The sequence below is a fragment of the Crocuta crocuta genome, unplaced genomic scaffold (assembly GCF_008692635.1).
Source record: "Crocuta crocuta isolate KB4526 unplaced genomic scaffold, BGI_CrCroc_1.0 scaffold36, whole genome shotgun sequence".
Classification (NCBI taxonomy): Eukaryota; Metazoa; Chordata; class Mammalia; order Carnivora; family Hyaenidae; genus Crocuta; species Crocuta crocuta.
The window spans coordinates 10,562,324-10,579,246 of NW_027532203.1; the positions used below are offsets into that span (position 1 = coordinate 10,562,324).

The 16,923-nt window shown below is 37.8% G+C and overlaps 1 protein-coding gene and 1 long non-coding RNA gene across 2 annotated transcripts in view; one reads left to right on the forward strand and one right to left on the reverse strand.

Moving 5' to 3' along the window:
* TCF4 (transcription factor 4) overlaps positions 1-16,923 on the forward strand; it is a 354,008-nt gene that overhangs the window by 83 nt on the left and 337,002 nt on the right. Inside the window, exons 2-3 of the mRNA XM_077777707.1 lie at positions 37-128; positions 1,884-1,956. Coding sequence (XP_077633833.1) covers positions 57-128; positions 1,884-1,956 — 145 coding nt within the window. The 5' untranslated portion in view covers positions 37-56. The remainder of the gene's footprint in view (positions 1-36; positions 129-1,883; positions 1,957-16,923) is intronic.
* The window catches only part of LOC144242730 (uncharacterized), a 40,091-nt gene continuing 38,253 nt past the window's right edge, over positions 15,086-16,923 (reverse strand). The window contains exon 3 of the long non-coding RNA XR_013338444.1: positions 15,086-15,458. This is a non-coding gene — a long non-coding RNA (uncharacterized LOC144242730). The remainder of the gene's footprint in view (positions 15,459-16,923) is intronic.

The following is a 16,923-nucleotide window of genomic DNA, read 5'->3' on the forward strand; positions in this document are numbered from 1 at the left end:
TGGATTTTCTGATTGCGGTTATTTCCATGTTTCTAGGTTTGTGTGATTTTGCTAAAATGCATCACCAACAGCGAATGGCTGCCTTAGGGACGGACAAAGAGCTGAGTGATTTACTGGATTTCAGTGCGGTAAGAAAGAACGGTGGAAACTAACAACAGCTGTGAAAAAAAAAAACAAAAAACAAAACCAAAAACCCAGACACTTCAGCTAGAAACCAATAGTAATCAAAAGGACAGGAATAATTTTTAATTGGCTGAATCTTTGGCAGACAGGAAGGTCTTTTTGATAAGTTTTGAACTACAATTTTTGGGTGTGATGGACGATTCAGGCTTTTCTTTTTTTCCCAGAGTGTAATTACTTGAATTCCCTACCCACCGGACCCTCAAAATAATGGAATCTCACCCCAAATGAAAGGACAAACAGACAACCCTAAAACTTGGCCTTACCCGAACATGAGATTACTGATACTTTTCGCACTACTCCTTTTATTTTATTTTATTTTTTTTCTGGAAATGGAAAGGAGCAAATAGGAGACCCAGTTGTCTCTTAAAGTTTTGAATTGATGATGCCTCGGATACATAGGACCTGTCGTCCTCTGAGTTAACGTTTCTTTCTCGGATTCTGAAAACGCGCACGTGTGTGCGGGGCGTACAGTCTCCGCAGCCCTGTAGACTGGGTGGGTAAATTGCACAGTCGTGAGCTCAGCACAAAGCAAAACTTACACACTTGAGGAGTTTTACGGCTGTAGTTCGTCCTTCTCCATCCCTTTGCTTCCCTTTCCCCAATCAAGTCCCAGACCTGTCAGGGGAATGCATTCATTTTTAATGCCAGATGAGTTTGGTGTAAGATGCATTTGCAAAGCAAAATAAAAAGAATCCACAAAACACACAAATAAAATCCAAACCGCCTTCTAAGTGGGGCTCTTTCATGTTGCTGTGGCTGCTGCCGCTGTTGCCGCTGCTGCCGCTGCTGCTGCTGCTGCTGCCGCCGCCGCCGCCGCCTCCGCTGCGCTGCTGCTGCTGCTGCCGCTGCTGCCGCTGCTGCCGCTGTTGCCGCTGCTGCCGCCGCTGCCGCTGCTGCTGCTGCTGGACCTTCTTCTGGAGAAATGGCTTTCGGAAGTTTTGCCAGGAAACGTAGCCCTAGGCAGCTTTGTAGCCCCTTTCTGCTTGCTGCACTTTCTCCATTCGTTCCTTTGCTTTTTGCAGGCTCTGACTCAGGGAAGGTGCGCATTATCCACTAGATACGTCGAAGAAGAGGGAAACCAATTAGGGTCGAAATAAATGCTGGAGAGAGAGAGAGAGAGAGTGAGAGAGAGGGAGAGAGAGAGAGAGTGGAAAGAGTGAGAGAGAGAGAGAGAGAGAGAGAGTCTTGCTACAAATTGCTCTCATGTTAGAGACGAAATGAGAATTTAGAGCAGGTGGCACTTTCATATTTATTTGGGTTCACATATGACAGGCAAATCCTATACGGGATGGACATGGACGTTGACACGTTTATGGCCAAGGTTTTCAGTATAAAGCAAACAACTTTTTTCTTCTCCTTTGTCAAACTAGTGTTTTCTGGAGAGGCCGCTGCCCTCCAACCTGAATCTTGGTAACACTATGGGGACTGTTTGTTGAAAGTGTAGCAGCACTGCCTAGTGCTGGCAATCTAGTGAACCTGAGGAAAAGGAAAGAACAAGAGTGGTAAAGTGGTGGTGGTGGGGGGGGTGACTGATCATGTTATGCTTGTTTTAGTTTTAAGTTGGATGGTGATGTATTTTACTAAAATGAAGCCTTAATGTAAACTCTTAGGCTATTTGGTAAGAGTATGAGAGATCTTTGACGAACTCTGAAGGCACAAATGTCTTCTTTTCCACAGTAATATTTCTTTGTTTCTTTTAGATGTTTTCACCTCCTGTGAGCAGTGGGAAAAATGGACCAACCTCTTTGGCGAGTGGACATTTTACTGGCTCAAGTATGTAAATTCTTTTCTTAGCATGTAGTTAAATGTTCTTAGCTGTTTATTCACTCATTGTATATTTTTGGCTCTGTTGAAGTGGTCTGAAAAAGTCATTGAAATTTTAGCCTGTAATGATATGGTTATTTCATTATCCATTAGTGGTATAACTTACACAAAATGTTATCTCTTGCAGGATTAAAATTAGGCCCTTTTTTTTTTTTTTTATCAATCAGGGAAATTGTCTCAGAATTCCATTACTTAATTTAAGAGCAATTTTCTAATACAGTTGTAATCAAACATGTGAAGATAAGGCCAGTGTCGACATGGGGAAAATGAATTTATTTCCCTATTTGAAAATAGAAGGAAAAATCTAACCTTCAAAAAAAAGGGAACATCCCTTGTAAATAATATTAATTATTACATACCATGTATAATTAACCCTTTTAAAGAAGTAAGCACTTATTTAGCAGATGAATGCTGCATTGTAAACCATAGCTCTAAATAGAGAGCCTCTTGCTAATCTGAAAGCTAAATATGAATTCATTTCTCTTTAAAGCCTTCTTTTTGGTACTTTAGTTATTTTTTGTCCTCCAAGCATTTCCTCGTGCAGTGAATTTTTGCTATATTTCAAGTTGCAAATTCGCAAGGACTTTTATATTTTATAAATGAAAGGTCTTTGGGTGATGCTTAAAAAAGATGTTAGCACCATTCACAAAGGAATCTGTGTGTGCAATGATTATCTGGCATCTAAGGAAGAGTTTTAGTAGGGGACTCCATGAAGGTCTCTTATAAAGTGAAAACTGAATATATGATACTACTTAAAAATGGTTTGTTTTTGTTTTGTGCAGTGAATTTCATATAGGAAGGAGACATCCATGGTTACCTGCAATCCTTTAAGCTTAAAGCTTAAGTCCACTTATGCTTTTTAAACAGCTGTAGTATTTTAGGAGTTCTGGCAGTGGTAAATACCAGTACATTAGACAGAGTACCATTCTTAAGTCAGGCTGGTAAATGCTGACATCTTTTAGCTGCGAGGTTCCAGTGGAATTTTCTGTTAACTATTGAATATCGTTTCACATCTCTTAATTTTCCTCTGATGTTCTGGCAGTGAAAGCAATCTGTTCACCTTTGTGATTTGTGTAATTAGGATGCTTTTATAAAATTAGTGGCTTTTGAAAGTTGCTCATTTCCAAAGAAGTTACTTCTCCTTCTTCTGGCCCCCAGTAGGCTAAGTTATATGTCTATATTTTGATTTATAAAATTATAAAATATAAAATGCCTCCTATAGTTTTATCTTTTCAGTTTGGGGGTCCACAGTGATTAAAAGGACTTCTGGCTTTATATTTGTATTTTACTGTCCTGGACCCTGTTACATTTTCCATTTAGAGACTTAACATTTTGTTGTTGTTGTTGTTGTTGTTGTTGTAGTATTGGTATTTGTCTTCCAAATTTTGGTGTTATGTTCTCTACACAACTTTGAAGTAAAGATCAGTGCAGGTATCTCTTGTAGACAGATTAATTTTTGACGTTAGTATCAAAACAGTAACTAACTTTATCTCTGACAGCAATTCTCCTCATGGTTTTACTTAAGAAAATGTGTATTCAGCTTAAATCTAAAAGTAGATTATGTCAGAAGAGCCCAGAGATAGACTGCTTTCAAAGTGCAAAACACTCTTTTGCACTCTGTGAAAATGGACACATTTGGAATAACTTAAGTGTATCAGTTTAGGTATGGTTTCATAAAGTAAAGTGATTTAGAAGCATGAAATTGTGTTACATTTAAAAAGACAACTGTACATCTGTGTTCACATTTAAACCAAGCCCTTGCTATGATGTTTCAGTGTTTACAGAGAGTACAGGCTGGATAAGTATGAATATGTATTAATGCATTTTAGTAAGTGATTGTGTGTTGAACTTATACAATTCTTAAGACAAATACATACACACACATATGTGCGCATGCACACACACACACACAGACACACACACACACGCGCGTAAACCCAGACAGAGACTTCATCCTTAGTAACACATGCTATGGTATTTCTAATGAATATGCTGTGATTATCTTTAAGGTGTTGACCTTTGAGTTACGTTGAACCACAGTTGTAGCTTTCAGACCCAAATGTTTACTTGGAAAGGTAAAAAAGTGTAGTGGCTATTTTGTGGTGGCAGCTGAATTGAAAATGCAGGATACTCATCTAGTGAAGTATGATGGTGATGATAATATATGGAGTATAGAGTGTAATGTTGGTTTTTCTCATCTTTTGAACACAGGGCTATTAGTGAAAAAAATGGCATGTATTTCCACTCCACAACAAAGATTTAATCCCTTTTAAAGACTATCAGGTAGAAAAATCAGGAAGACTGCATTTTGCCCTTTAACTGTAGGGAGAACTAGGAAACTTTGGACAGAGACATAATTTTCTAAATTGACTGTAGGTTAATACCCATTGTCTTGAGTGGGCTTAGGTGTCACTTTCATGGGTAGCTTTGGACCTTGGGTCTGAGACACAAAGATCCAAACTGTAAGTAAGTGAACTGTGTTCATCTTTGCTAAACCAGCTCTATTTCTTCAAAGTGAGGCACGGTGATATTTCATGCTGAAAGTTCCCAATAGCTTTTGAATCGATTAATAGAGGATGCTCCATCGTGATTTGCAATGTGGGAATGAAAATAAAGTGTGGCCATATTCCCTTTAATCTTTTCATTTCACAAACGTGGGTTTTCCTACCACCTTAAGAAATGGTGAGGCTGCTAGGGAGAATGGAATGTAACCTGAGCTACAGCCTGACATTCCCAGGGAGCATTTTTCACATGAAAGGCTTTTGTCAACCCAGGAAAGGACCTGCAGTTTTTGTTTGATGTTTGCAGGTGTTCAGCAGAGAGCACTAAAACAATTCAGCCATGATGGTTCAGAGCCTCGATGACCTTAACAGAATGAATTGGTGGGCTCTGGAATTATTTTTAAGAAATAGTTGTAACCTATATGGTAACTTATACAAAGGGATTTAATATCCGTTATGTCATTGCTCTTAAAACAAACTAAAAGCATACGCATGCCTGGATGATTGGAAAATTATTCTTATTAAAACGGGATATGGCCAAGTGACTAAAAGAAAAGGCAAACAAGCACCTAGAATCTTTATCAATGAACGGGGCTTAGTTTTCTGTTCTAACAAAAAATGCAGTGTCTTTTGTTACCTTTGAGTCTTTTATGAGCAAAGGGTAAACATACTGGTTTTGGCATCTTTTTAAAAAGTAGTTTTAAAGTTGGGCCACTAAAATGATCTATATTCAAGAACAGCTCTGGTCACATCTGTTACATGTATTTACAGTGAGTCCATGATGGATACGACATCTTCCTCTCTTAGTTTAAAAGTTGAGCTTCCCCCCCCCCCACCCGTAACTGTTTAGTTTTACTTAGGTGTTCAGTGTTTATTAACGATTGCCAAATGAATGGGCGTTTGAACAATTAAGAGCAGCAGTAAAACACACTACATCCCTGTCATGGTCATTTTTGAAGAAGACAAACAGTTTTTAACGTTCATACAGGTTAGGTAACCTATATCCACATCACACCCAAGTGATACATCAATTTAGTAAATTCAGTGAGGAAAAAAATGAACCCAATGGGTAGTTTTTGTATCACAGAGAAAATTCAAATGGTCAGCATCCTGAATTAATTTCTGTCTGTAACAGTTTGCGTTCATGGTTACAGTGTGAAAAATAACTGCTCTCCCCTTGAAGGCATTTGGGGGGTAGAATGATTTAACTGTGTGTATCTGTGTGTGTGTGTGTGTGTGTGTGTGTGTGTTTTAAAACAGACTTACTGTTGTAGTAGAACTCACAAGTGTGGTATGGCTTTTTTGTAAACAGCAGAGTAAGTAAGTAGGTTTAAAAATAAGTAAAGGGACATTGAACCCATTATATTAGAATTACAGACTTCTGGGTATAGCAACCCTTTTTAGCATACAGCCCATTGCCTTCATTATACAGCCAAAGAAGACAGGTCCAAGTTAAAGAGGTTCTAACCTGTGCCTTTATTTGCTCTTCTAAAAAACAAGTTTTGATTTGCTAATTCTTTATGGCTCTGCACATCCTTTACTGGAATAACATTGGCTTCACGACTCTGTTTTTTCCTAATTTGTATTGCATAATAAGGTATAGGATGATACGCTGTGTGCTGATGTTAACTTCTGTGTGGGCATCTGCCCTTCGAATGCTTTTTAAGGATTAGAACTGAATTTTAGATTATTGATCATTCTCTTTTACTTTACCTCCCCTGAGACTGTTTGCAAGGTATTAGACAGAATAATAGGGTATGAATGGGCATGACACTGACAAAATATATGTTACGTGGTATACTGTGCGACTTATATTTGTCATATATTTTTAATCTTCACAAGAACCGTGAGATGCAGGGGTTATCATGCTCAATTCATAGATGAGGAAACTGAGATTCAGAGATGTTACATGACATGCTCTCAAGGCAGCCAGTGATAAGTTAGGTTTTGAACTCAAGTCTGCCTAACTCAGTGCCCTTTCCACACATACACACACAGTCTGAAATAGATTGTTTTTCAAGATTATATAGATACAGGAATATATTATTGAGGTTTGGCATGTAATATTACTCCTGATCTTTAGGGTAGATAAGCATTTTTTGAACAACATATTTAAGATAATGAAATAAACCATGATATTTTTCTTGTCTTCGTGTCCAGATAAGCTGGCTTTCTAATTTATGTTGGATTTCAGTGTGACTTAGTATGTCTGTTATTGTTATTATTATTCTTATCACAAGGAAAATACAGTGCATCTTTTCAAAGTTGTGCTTTCATTCTGTTGTAAATTGACAGTGTGCCTGGGTGCCTGTGAAAATACTTCATTTTCAGTTATTTTTAATGTACCTAACCACACCAAGTGTGGAGGTAACCAAGTCTGCTCCATTAATATCTAAAACATAAAGATTTACTATTCTTAACTGTAAAAAAAAAAAGTTTGGCAGTTCATTGTTAGATCTTTGAAACTTAATATTCACGAACTATAATCCTAAACTCCATCTGCATCACTAAAATAAGCGGTTTTGAAGTTTTGATGTGTCTATTACCAGACATGTGCTTAAAATGTTGCATTTTCTAAATTCAGAAGGAAGAAGCAGTACTCTTATTTGACACTGACTTAAGTAAATAAAATGCATTAAACAAGCGTGGGGATCCAAGATCTGTTGAGACAGAAATGCTTAACATTTTTGACAGCATCAGCAAATTATCTTTACCCTACTATTGTAATGAGGAAATCACTTAAATAACAGATGAACAGCTAAGTCACATAAACATATATAATAGAAGTATGTAATGAAAGTTTATGCTGTTAATTGCTCGAATCTGTCTTAAATGCTTAGAATCATGGAGCAGTAAAGGCTGTCATATAAACAGTTTTGTTTTGAGCTTAAAATTATTCCTTTTTGCTTTCATCTGCTATGATAAACAAAGTAATTTTGTAAGCTTTGCAGATCAAACATTTACTCCTAATGGTAAACTACATTTTATATTGGAAGTTTGCAACCTCGTCCAAGGCGTAGAGTTGAGTCCCGGTGGCCCCCGGCCTGTGATTTTCAGCGTTTAGTATTATGATGCTATTTAGATCTGTTCCCATAAGCCAAGATAACAGATCTCAAGTTGCCTAATAAGGAACATGGTGTGTTTTGAAAGGTTCTTCAGTTTACAAGTCTTGAACCAAAATGTTCTTGGCCAAACCTTTAGAATATAAATCTATATGTTGAGCAAGTCAGATCTTACACAGACACAGCATCAAAATGAGGCTAGGTGGAAAACAAACCAAGAAAATTCCTCCTTTATTATTTTTTTTATTTTATGAGCTATATTTTATGACCAGGTGTTCTTCCCAGCTAATTAGAGAGCACTAAGTATTAGAGAAAATAAAGCACATTGGACGGTTGTGTTTTTTGAAAGGTTATTTATGTTAATGGTTTCTTATTACTTGGAATGAAATTTTCAAAATTGACCAGCAAATTTATAAACTTACACTCGGGTTATCCATTTTCTAAATCTGTGAGCCCATTTAGGCTCAACAGTAAGGTTTGCACATGAGTTTGAGGTGGGTACTTTTGAACCATATGCCTCTTAATGCTTACGAGAGACATTTGAGAAGTACGAATCTAATCTTTAAAGGAGATTGGTTAGCACTTTGTTATAAGCAATGTATATATATATTTATGCCCGACTCCTAGGAATAGCAAAAGTGTTGAGAAAGGTTGTCATATTTACTTTCATTTCCAAAATAAATAAAGGCCGACTTAATCAGCATATCAAATACCCAGGTGTGTTTAAAATCAGTTTATATGGATGAATTTCAGGACTGTAGGGGAGTATTTTATTTAAAGGTGCAGCCACCAGATTGTTCAAATGGATGCTTTTGTACTTTTGTGTGACAATTAACATTTAATGAATGACTTTCTAGACTGCCATTGGTGGTAATTACTATATGTAGTTTATTAACTGCAGTCCATTGTTGGATGGGCCTGTATTGATTTGTTTTGCAAACAACCCTTCACGTGTTCAGCAGTATTTGTACATTACTTTCTAAGAACCTGTTTCATTTGCTGATTGCCTCTAAAAATTTTAGCTTAAAAATTCTCATGTACTAAAATGCCTTTTTGATCAGTCATCTTAATTGAGTTAGAAATTTAACTTTTCAGCTATAACATTTTTACACTTAGGTCCTCAGGGTGTCTCAAACAGAGTACACAGTATTGATTTTAAGTAATTTATAGAAAGTTGGATTTACAGGAGACTTTGGAGAGGCTCTGTTATTTTTTAGGTAAAGAGCCAAGGTTTGGGAAGATTAAATGTCTTTTGCCCAAGTCATACAGTTGGTTATTGGCTATAATAAGACACAAATACAGATGTCCTGACCCGCTGGTCAGGGACCCCATGCTGCTTTTAATTAAGGTTTGGATTCAATCCGTTGGTACCAACTGTATGTTCCTTAAGAAGAGGAAAACGTGTATAACCTACCATTTCTGAGCAAATAATAAAAATTTAGATTATGAGCGATAGACATCATAGTCCACCTCACTTATCATCACGTGCTCCAATTTGGCTAAGGCAGTTGACGAATAACTGTTAAAATGTATTGTGTTATTAAAAATAACAAAGTAAGACCCATGATTAAATATCAGGGCTGTAATTTAATCTTGGGGTTTCTGGTGCTGTTCATAAACCATTTGGCTTTTTTCTGAAACAGATGACGTCAAAATACAGCTTGATTGAATTATGAGCCTGGGTTGCAGGAGCACCTGCCTAGGCCTCCTTACTTCCTGGCATGTCAGCATTTCCATTACAAACTTTTTGGTTTTCCTCTGACATTTGTAACTTCAAATAGTTAAACTAGACTGATGGTTGGCATATAAACATTCAGCCCCTTGGGAAGAGACTATTTTTCCAATAAAAGAGAGGAGGTGGTGACAAAGCCCGTTACCTTTTCGAATGTTCTTCCTTGCTTTAATCTTTCATTAATTTAAACGTTCCCTCTTGAGGTACTCCGCTGAGTTGCGGAGCATCCAAATGGAAGGTTTTTAATCTCCAGTTTCCCAAGCCAGGACTTAAATGCAGGATATTTCGGGACAGTTAAAGTGGGAAAAGACTTAGTTTGGTGGAAGAAGGATATTGAAATGTTCTGGACACTACAGTTTAATGCTGTGTGAAATGCGGAAGAACTAGACACGAAACACGCAAACTGGTGTACCTTGTCAGTAGTTACTTTTCTGTCCACTTAAGACTCGTAAAGATTGATAATGGATGGTTTAGAAAGGCTTATTTATTTATATCTCTATCCGAAGACTTTCAGTGTATCTTGTTTTACCCCTTGGGTTTTACTGTGTTGGCAGTAGAGAGAGAATGCGGTTTCTATCTAGTTAGTTACTTATTTACCTATCATACTCCTCATTGATGGTCCATCTAATAGATATTTCTAGTACATGCTATGTTCACACCCCCGAGTTAGCATTAGCAAATGGAGGTTATGGAGGGATTTATGGGAGATAGGTCCTGCCCTGAGAGGGCATATATTCTGACAGTAAAGAATAGAAAACCACATATGTAATTAGTATTCAGTGCCCAAAAGGCAGGTGCCATTTATGTTGCGGGAATTTAGACAAATAAAAATTCTTTCTTTGGGAGGGAAATGAATGATGAAGGCTTCATGGACAAATCAAGTTCGAGCCTTGAAGGGGAGGAATAGCATTTTGACATGGTGGCATTGGGACAGAGTATTTGGCCCTCGTAAAGGGTGGATTAAAGAGATCTCCAGAGGGGCGCCTGGGTGGCTTAGTCGGTTAAGCGTCCGACTTTCGCTTAGGTCATGATCTCGCGGTTCGTGGGTTCGAGCCCCGCTTCGGGCTCTGTGCTGACTGCCAGCTCAGAGCCTGGAGCCTGTTTCAGTCTGTGACTCCCTCTCTCTCTGACCCTCCCCTGCTCACGCTGTCTCTCTCTCTCTCCTAGAAATAAATAAAACATTAAAAAAAAAAAGAGAGAGATCTCCAGAAAGAGAGGCTCCACAGCTCTGCTGTGGGATGAACTTTGGTATGGACACCCACGATGAGTTCGACCTGCGGTGTCCCTGTTTTGGATGCCTTTTTTTTTTTTTCCTTTCCTGCTTTTGGGGATTTCCTTGGGGGTATTAGAGATTTTAATCCAGTTCCTTCCAAAAGTATGTGTTTTTAATGGTAGTGTCAGGATGGAAATCCAGGTTTTTATGTTCCCAGCTCTAGACTCTTCCTGTTACATCATTCAGCAGTGGAAATTTAGCTACTGTGGAGAAACTTATTTATTTAGCTGAATTCTGGAAATGTAGATTCTTTTGCAGGGTTCTCTGGTACTTAGCTGCTTCATATTGACAAAGTGATAGAACCTCAAAGTCTACATCTTAAAGCTGGGAAAATAATTTGAAACTTTCCAGGAAACTTTAAGAGGGGTTTTTAATACCATGCTTCACAATATTCTCAGATTGCAAGAATTCATCCTTATAATTTTTATTATCATCACTGCCATCACCATTTCAGTGCCACAGATTTTGATTCAAAAGCTAGCAGGGAAATGTGATCATTATTATTGCTATATAATACATTCAGAACTGTATTTAAAAAACATTCTCAAAAGATATTTTGATCCTAGCCAAAACTTAGATAGTGTTTGTAAAAACATCATGGAGTGGCCAGAATCACCTTCGGTTAAAATCTATCTTAATTACATCACAAGCATGAAAAATATATATAAATACTATTCTCTCAAGCACTGATGATTTCAGATTGAAGTGTCTATTTGTCCGTGAGACCAAGTATTTCAGTGTCTAACACGTGTTTTCGGTTTCTACAAGAAGCCAAAAATTCAAGTGATGGTTGAAACAGGCGTAGGAAGAATTTATTTTTTTAATTTTTTAAAAGCTTATTTATTTATTTTGAGAGAGAGTGAGAGAGAGAGAGTGGGGAAGGGTCAGAGAGAGGGAGGGATAGAACCCCAAGTAGGCTCTGCACTGTCAGCACAGAGCCTGACGTGAGGCTTGAACCCACCAACTGTGAGATCATGACCTGAGCTGAGATCAGGAGTCAGGCGCTTAAGTGACTGAGCCACCCAGGTGCCCTAGGAAGAATTTATTAATGCATAATTGTATTTGCTACATTGTAGAAACAAGATTTTTATAAGAGAATATTGTGGATCCATTTTTAAGAATGTCCATTATGAACCTAAGTATCTCCTTCACTTTCAAAGATAAGGGATTCATGGTAGAAATCTTTTGCAATGCCACAACTTTAAACTCAAAAGAGGAAAGTTTTGGTCATCAGTGGTAATAATATTTCAAGACTGACTAAACAATTTCATACATGCCTCAATTTTGTAGTTTTGAAAGGGAAGATCAAACAATATCAATTTCAATACTTGTTTGAATAATCATTCTTTGTTGTGTGTCTTCTTGAGCATCAGTGAGTACTAACCGGTGACCCAAACCATTGACGGTCTTTCTACTCTTGTGGTCACTGTGATTCTTTGTCGGGTTACTTTTAGCCACAAGGTTAATTTTCTTTTCATGCCTTACTTTCCCCTGATTTTGCTAACGTCGTCTTCAATTGATCTTTTCAACCTGTGTAGAATTATTTCTCGTATGGGGGGTGTACATGTGTGCGGTCCCATTTTCATTCTTAGTAATTTTGGTAGAATTGGATAAGGTGAGAAATGTTCCATAGTTACTTTAATTAATTTTAGTTAAAAAAAAGTCCATTCATGTTTAAAGGCTGATTGCTTAAAGAGTTTTTGAAAGCTTTGGAAAGTGAAAGGGATGAATGAATATCATTTTTTTCTAGTGTGAATGTATTTGACTGGAATAACATAGAATTATTAAGAATTGTTAAGTTTTATTGAGTCACTCATTCATTAATTCAGTAACTGGTTTTGAGCACCAAGACAAATTACAGTGCTGGACGCTGTGCTGATGTGAAGAAGAATAAATGTCAACTTTAGCAATGTAATTCGAGCAAGCACAATATTGCTGTTAGGTGAAAGTTCTATACTGATTCAACAAGAAAGGACTTTTGTACATTTAAAATAAGTGGTGCTGAAACATAGAATTAGACTTCTTGGAAAGATACTTTAAAATACAACTAAGTGCAGGGGCACTCAGTCGGTTAAGCATCTGACTTCCGCTCAGGTCAAGATCTCGTGGTTCCTGAGTCTCAGTCCCGACATCAGGCTCTCTGCGGTCATTGCAGAACCTGCTTTGGATCCTTTGTCTTCCTTTCTCTCTGCCCCTCCCCTGTGTGCACGCTCTCTCTCAAAAATAAAGAAACGTTAAAAAAAATATAACTAAGTGCAGACTTCACATTTTTTTCTTTTTTTTATATCAGACAAAATAGACTTTATTTTGTTTTCTTTCTTTCTTTTTTTTTTTTTTACAAATAGTTTATTGTCAAGTTGGTTTCCAAGACTTAACATTTTTAAATGCAGCATAGAAATACTGTTTACATGTTTACTCTACATTAGAGTATAAAGGAAGAATGGATTCAAATGATTAGGAAAATTGGACCTGGGAAAGTATTTGTTATGAATGTCCTTTCTTTTTCTTTTTTTTTTTTTTTAAGTTTATTCATTTATTTTGAGAGAGACAGAAAGAGTGCAAGCAGGAGAGGGGTGGAGAGTGAGAGAGAGAGAGAGCGCACGAGCGAGCACAGGGGAGGGACAAAAAGATAGAGGGAGAGAGAGAACCCCAAGCACGCTCTGCACTGTCAGCCCAGAGCCTGATGAAAGGCTTGAACTCACCAAACTATGCGATCCTGACCTGAGCTGAAATCAAGAGTCGCATGCTCAACTAACTGAGCCACCCAGGTGCCCTGTTACAAATGTACTTTCACATATAGTACCAGAGATTCTTCGGGAGACAATGATAATTATATTCCATTTGTCCTTTTTGAGCGAAAATTAACATTTTGGATTTATAGATACTGCTCATTTACTTCAAGGGCAATAGCTATGCATGGTCATCTTTTTTATTTTTGTGCCTGAATTTTTAAATATTTATTCTTAAAACTTCTAGGTAGTAAAGTTCTTCACTGAGTGTTGAAATTAAATAATTATTTATTGAACCTCCACTATGCATCAGATACCATGCTGGGTCCTGGAAATAAAATGGTGAGCAAGATAGATACTTTCTACATTGCCTAAATGTGGGAGACAGACATTCACTGAATAGCCAACCAAGGAAATAGCAAGTTCTACATTTGAGCATTGGACACGTTTGCCATAGGGACGTTTGGCCAGGCTTAGCAAGCTTCCCTGAGCCTGGCACGTCTGAACTGGGGTCTAAGGGATGGAGGGCTAGTGAAGTGGTGGTGGGGTGCAGGGGGGAACAGGTTCCAGCAGAGAGAGCTGGTCAAGGAGGGGGCTAGAGCATGGTTTGAGCAAAGCTGGGGAGGAGTGTTCTAGGGACCAGAACTTTCCAGACTGAGCAATAGAGGACCTTTGCAGCATGCTGCCAGTTGTTACATTTGTGCCTGGGAACAGTCTGGCCACAGCCCAGAATGCAGACCTCAAGGGTAGTTGGCGTGGGTGGCTCAAACCAATTTTGGGAGGCTTCAGAAATCCAGATGAGAGATGGTGTTGCTGTGATGTGGGTGGTGAAAACTGACTCTAGGCTTCATTTGATATCTAGAACTTTGGTCCGCTGGGGAGGGAGCATTCATACGGGGCACTTGCTTTTTTTTTTTTTTTGGTGAAACTTTCTAGAACTTTAATAGTTGAAAACCTACTGTACCTTCTAAAAGTAACCATGAGACCGAATTCGACTCCGTGTGATATGCACTGCTTTTTTAGGAACCAGGTACCATAGATATGCTTTTTATTGTCAGAGGCAAGAGGTAGGTTGATTTTGCAGTTCTCTTCAGAGAGGGTGCAGAATGGAAGTGGAAGAACCAGGCAGAAGGGACTCTTCTTTCTTGTTAAGTGGTCATTGGTCATCGTGCACTATTTAGGCTTCTTGTAGTGTCTGTTCTTCTTACCAGTTGATGTCATGATAGTTTGGTTAAACCTGTTGAATTCATTGAGTACTTCTAGTCAGGTATCGGGTAGCATGTGTGTAAGATGTTATTGAGTGTCTTTGCTAGTGAACATTAGGTGGGCGCTTTGATTTATATGATTTTGTGTCTGAGATCAAAACACTATTATTTGATAGTGTTTTGTCTGAGATGGCCCTTGGGGGAAAGTCATCAGTTTATTTTTGATTAGCAACAAAGTGAAGCTTACTGTTTTTTTACAAATCCCGAAGAATATTCCTCCTCCATCTTCTCTAATGAAGGCCTCCATCTTTTATTCTGACCACCTCATTCTTTCTCTGCCCCCCCCCCCCTCCATTTTCTGACCGATCTTCCTGTTTACTCTTGGGAGTCACCTGTTGAACCAGTATGTTTGTTAGTCCATTTTAGTTAGAAAAATTATCACCATTCTTTTGGTATATTTATTGTTCAAGTTGAAGAAAAAATAGCCGGTCCCTTTCCCTCCCTCCTTCTCTCCCTTCCTCACTTCCTCACTCCTTCCCTCCTCCCTCCCTCCCACCTTTACTTAGACCAGCTAGTTAGAGCATTAGGCTAATGCTGTCCGTATGGGTTGGAACTTGACGTCAATGCCAGTTAGTAACATTTGGCTCCATGACCCAAGAGTTCTGTGTATTCTTCCTCAGAAGGGTGCTGAAAGGGGAGAAGCATGGACCCATCTGCACTGGGTGGAAAACTCCTTAAAGCATGTGCCTTGCTGTTGGTGAGTTGGTCGGGTAATGTTGATGTCAGTGGACAGCACTCACATGTTGTTCCTTCCTCCTGGATTTTTCCTTCAGCACTTAGGCACGCATTAGTAACTCTCAGTTACAAAGTAAGATGGAATACAATAGCTTTCCTTTGGGGAGGGGGAGGACATGCAGAATGCTTTAACAGTATCCACAGTGTTTTATTTCTGAGAGGGAAAATGATAGAATGTTATGGTTAACAACTCTATGCTTGAAATATCTCATAATTAAAAACAAAACAGAAATGTAACAAACTAAACAAAAACCCTCGCTCTTATTCACATTCCCTTCTGGTCACCATCCTCTATAAAGAATGTCTACACGGACTGTTTCTGAATCCCTTCCACCCATAGACTTTTTATTTTAAGTCTAAGGCCGATCAAATATTTCAGAACATATTGTATCCTATAATGCTTGACACCTACAAAATAATGCATGCACTATATGTAAATTATGAAGCTTAATGATGGAACAAAGACCCCCTGGACCCAGCACCCAATGTAAGAACGAAAGCAGTATCAGAACATTTGCCCCTCCATGTGAGTTCCTTTCTTATCCACATCCCCCCATCTTCCTTGCCAGAGGTATAGATCTCTTGATTTTTTCAAGTAGTTTTATGATATATATATGTATTTCTAAATAATATGTTGTTTGATTTTACTTGGAGCAGTATAAAAATAATGACATTCTTACTTTTTTCATTTGGTATTACGTGTTTAAGATTTGCCGATGTTGTTATATGTGGCATTAGTTCATTTTCACTGCTGGTGCATATGCCTCAATTCATTTATGCACTATCTCATTAGTAACTAAGTTAATGAACCTTTGGATTGATCCCCAAATTTTTTCAAACTGCACACTTTCCTGAACATCTCGCGCTGTTGATCACTTTCTTTTTTTTTTTGGATATCTGTAGGGTAGATGTCTATGAGTAAAATTGGTTTGTAGAGTTATGCAAATGTTCAGAATGATGAGATAGTGCCACATTGTTTTCTGAAGTTTGTTACCAGTTCAGATTCTTTCTAGCGGCTTCCAAGATTACTCTTGATGCATATAGTTGTCCACCTTTGGTATCATCAAATAAGTGTCTAAATCTGTATCAATCTAGTCATTATAAGATATCAAATGTATCTCACTGATGTCTTAATTTGCATTTCACTGATAATTAATGAGGTTAAACATCTTATATGCATGTATTTATGTAACATTTATGTTTGCTCTTCTGTGAAATCCCCCGTCCCCTGTTTTTTGTTGAGTTGTTGGTTTTTTCTTACTGATTTGTAGGTATTCTTAATAATTTTTTGGATAATAATTATATCTCAGTGGTACATGCTACAGATATTTTCCCTTATGCTATGACCTGTATTTTTTACCCTCTTTATAGCATCTTTTGAAGAATAGAAAACAGCAAATTCATATTATTATTATTATTATTTTTCCTTTTCCTTTTCATGTTTTGTGCTGTGATTGGAAGATTCATCTCTACCCAAGGTCATAAAGCTATTCTCTATATTTCTTCTGAAAAGGCTTTCATAGTTTGGCCTGTTGCCTTTACGTTTTTAATATAGTTGGGATTGATTTTGTAGAGTGAGAAGTATAGATTCCACGTCCACCATTTCGATAAATATCTTG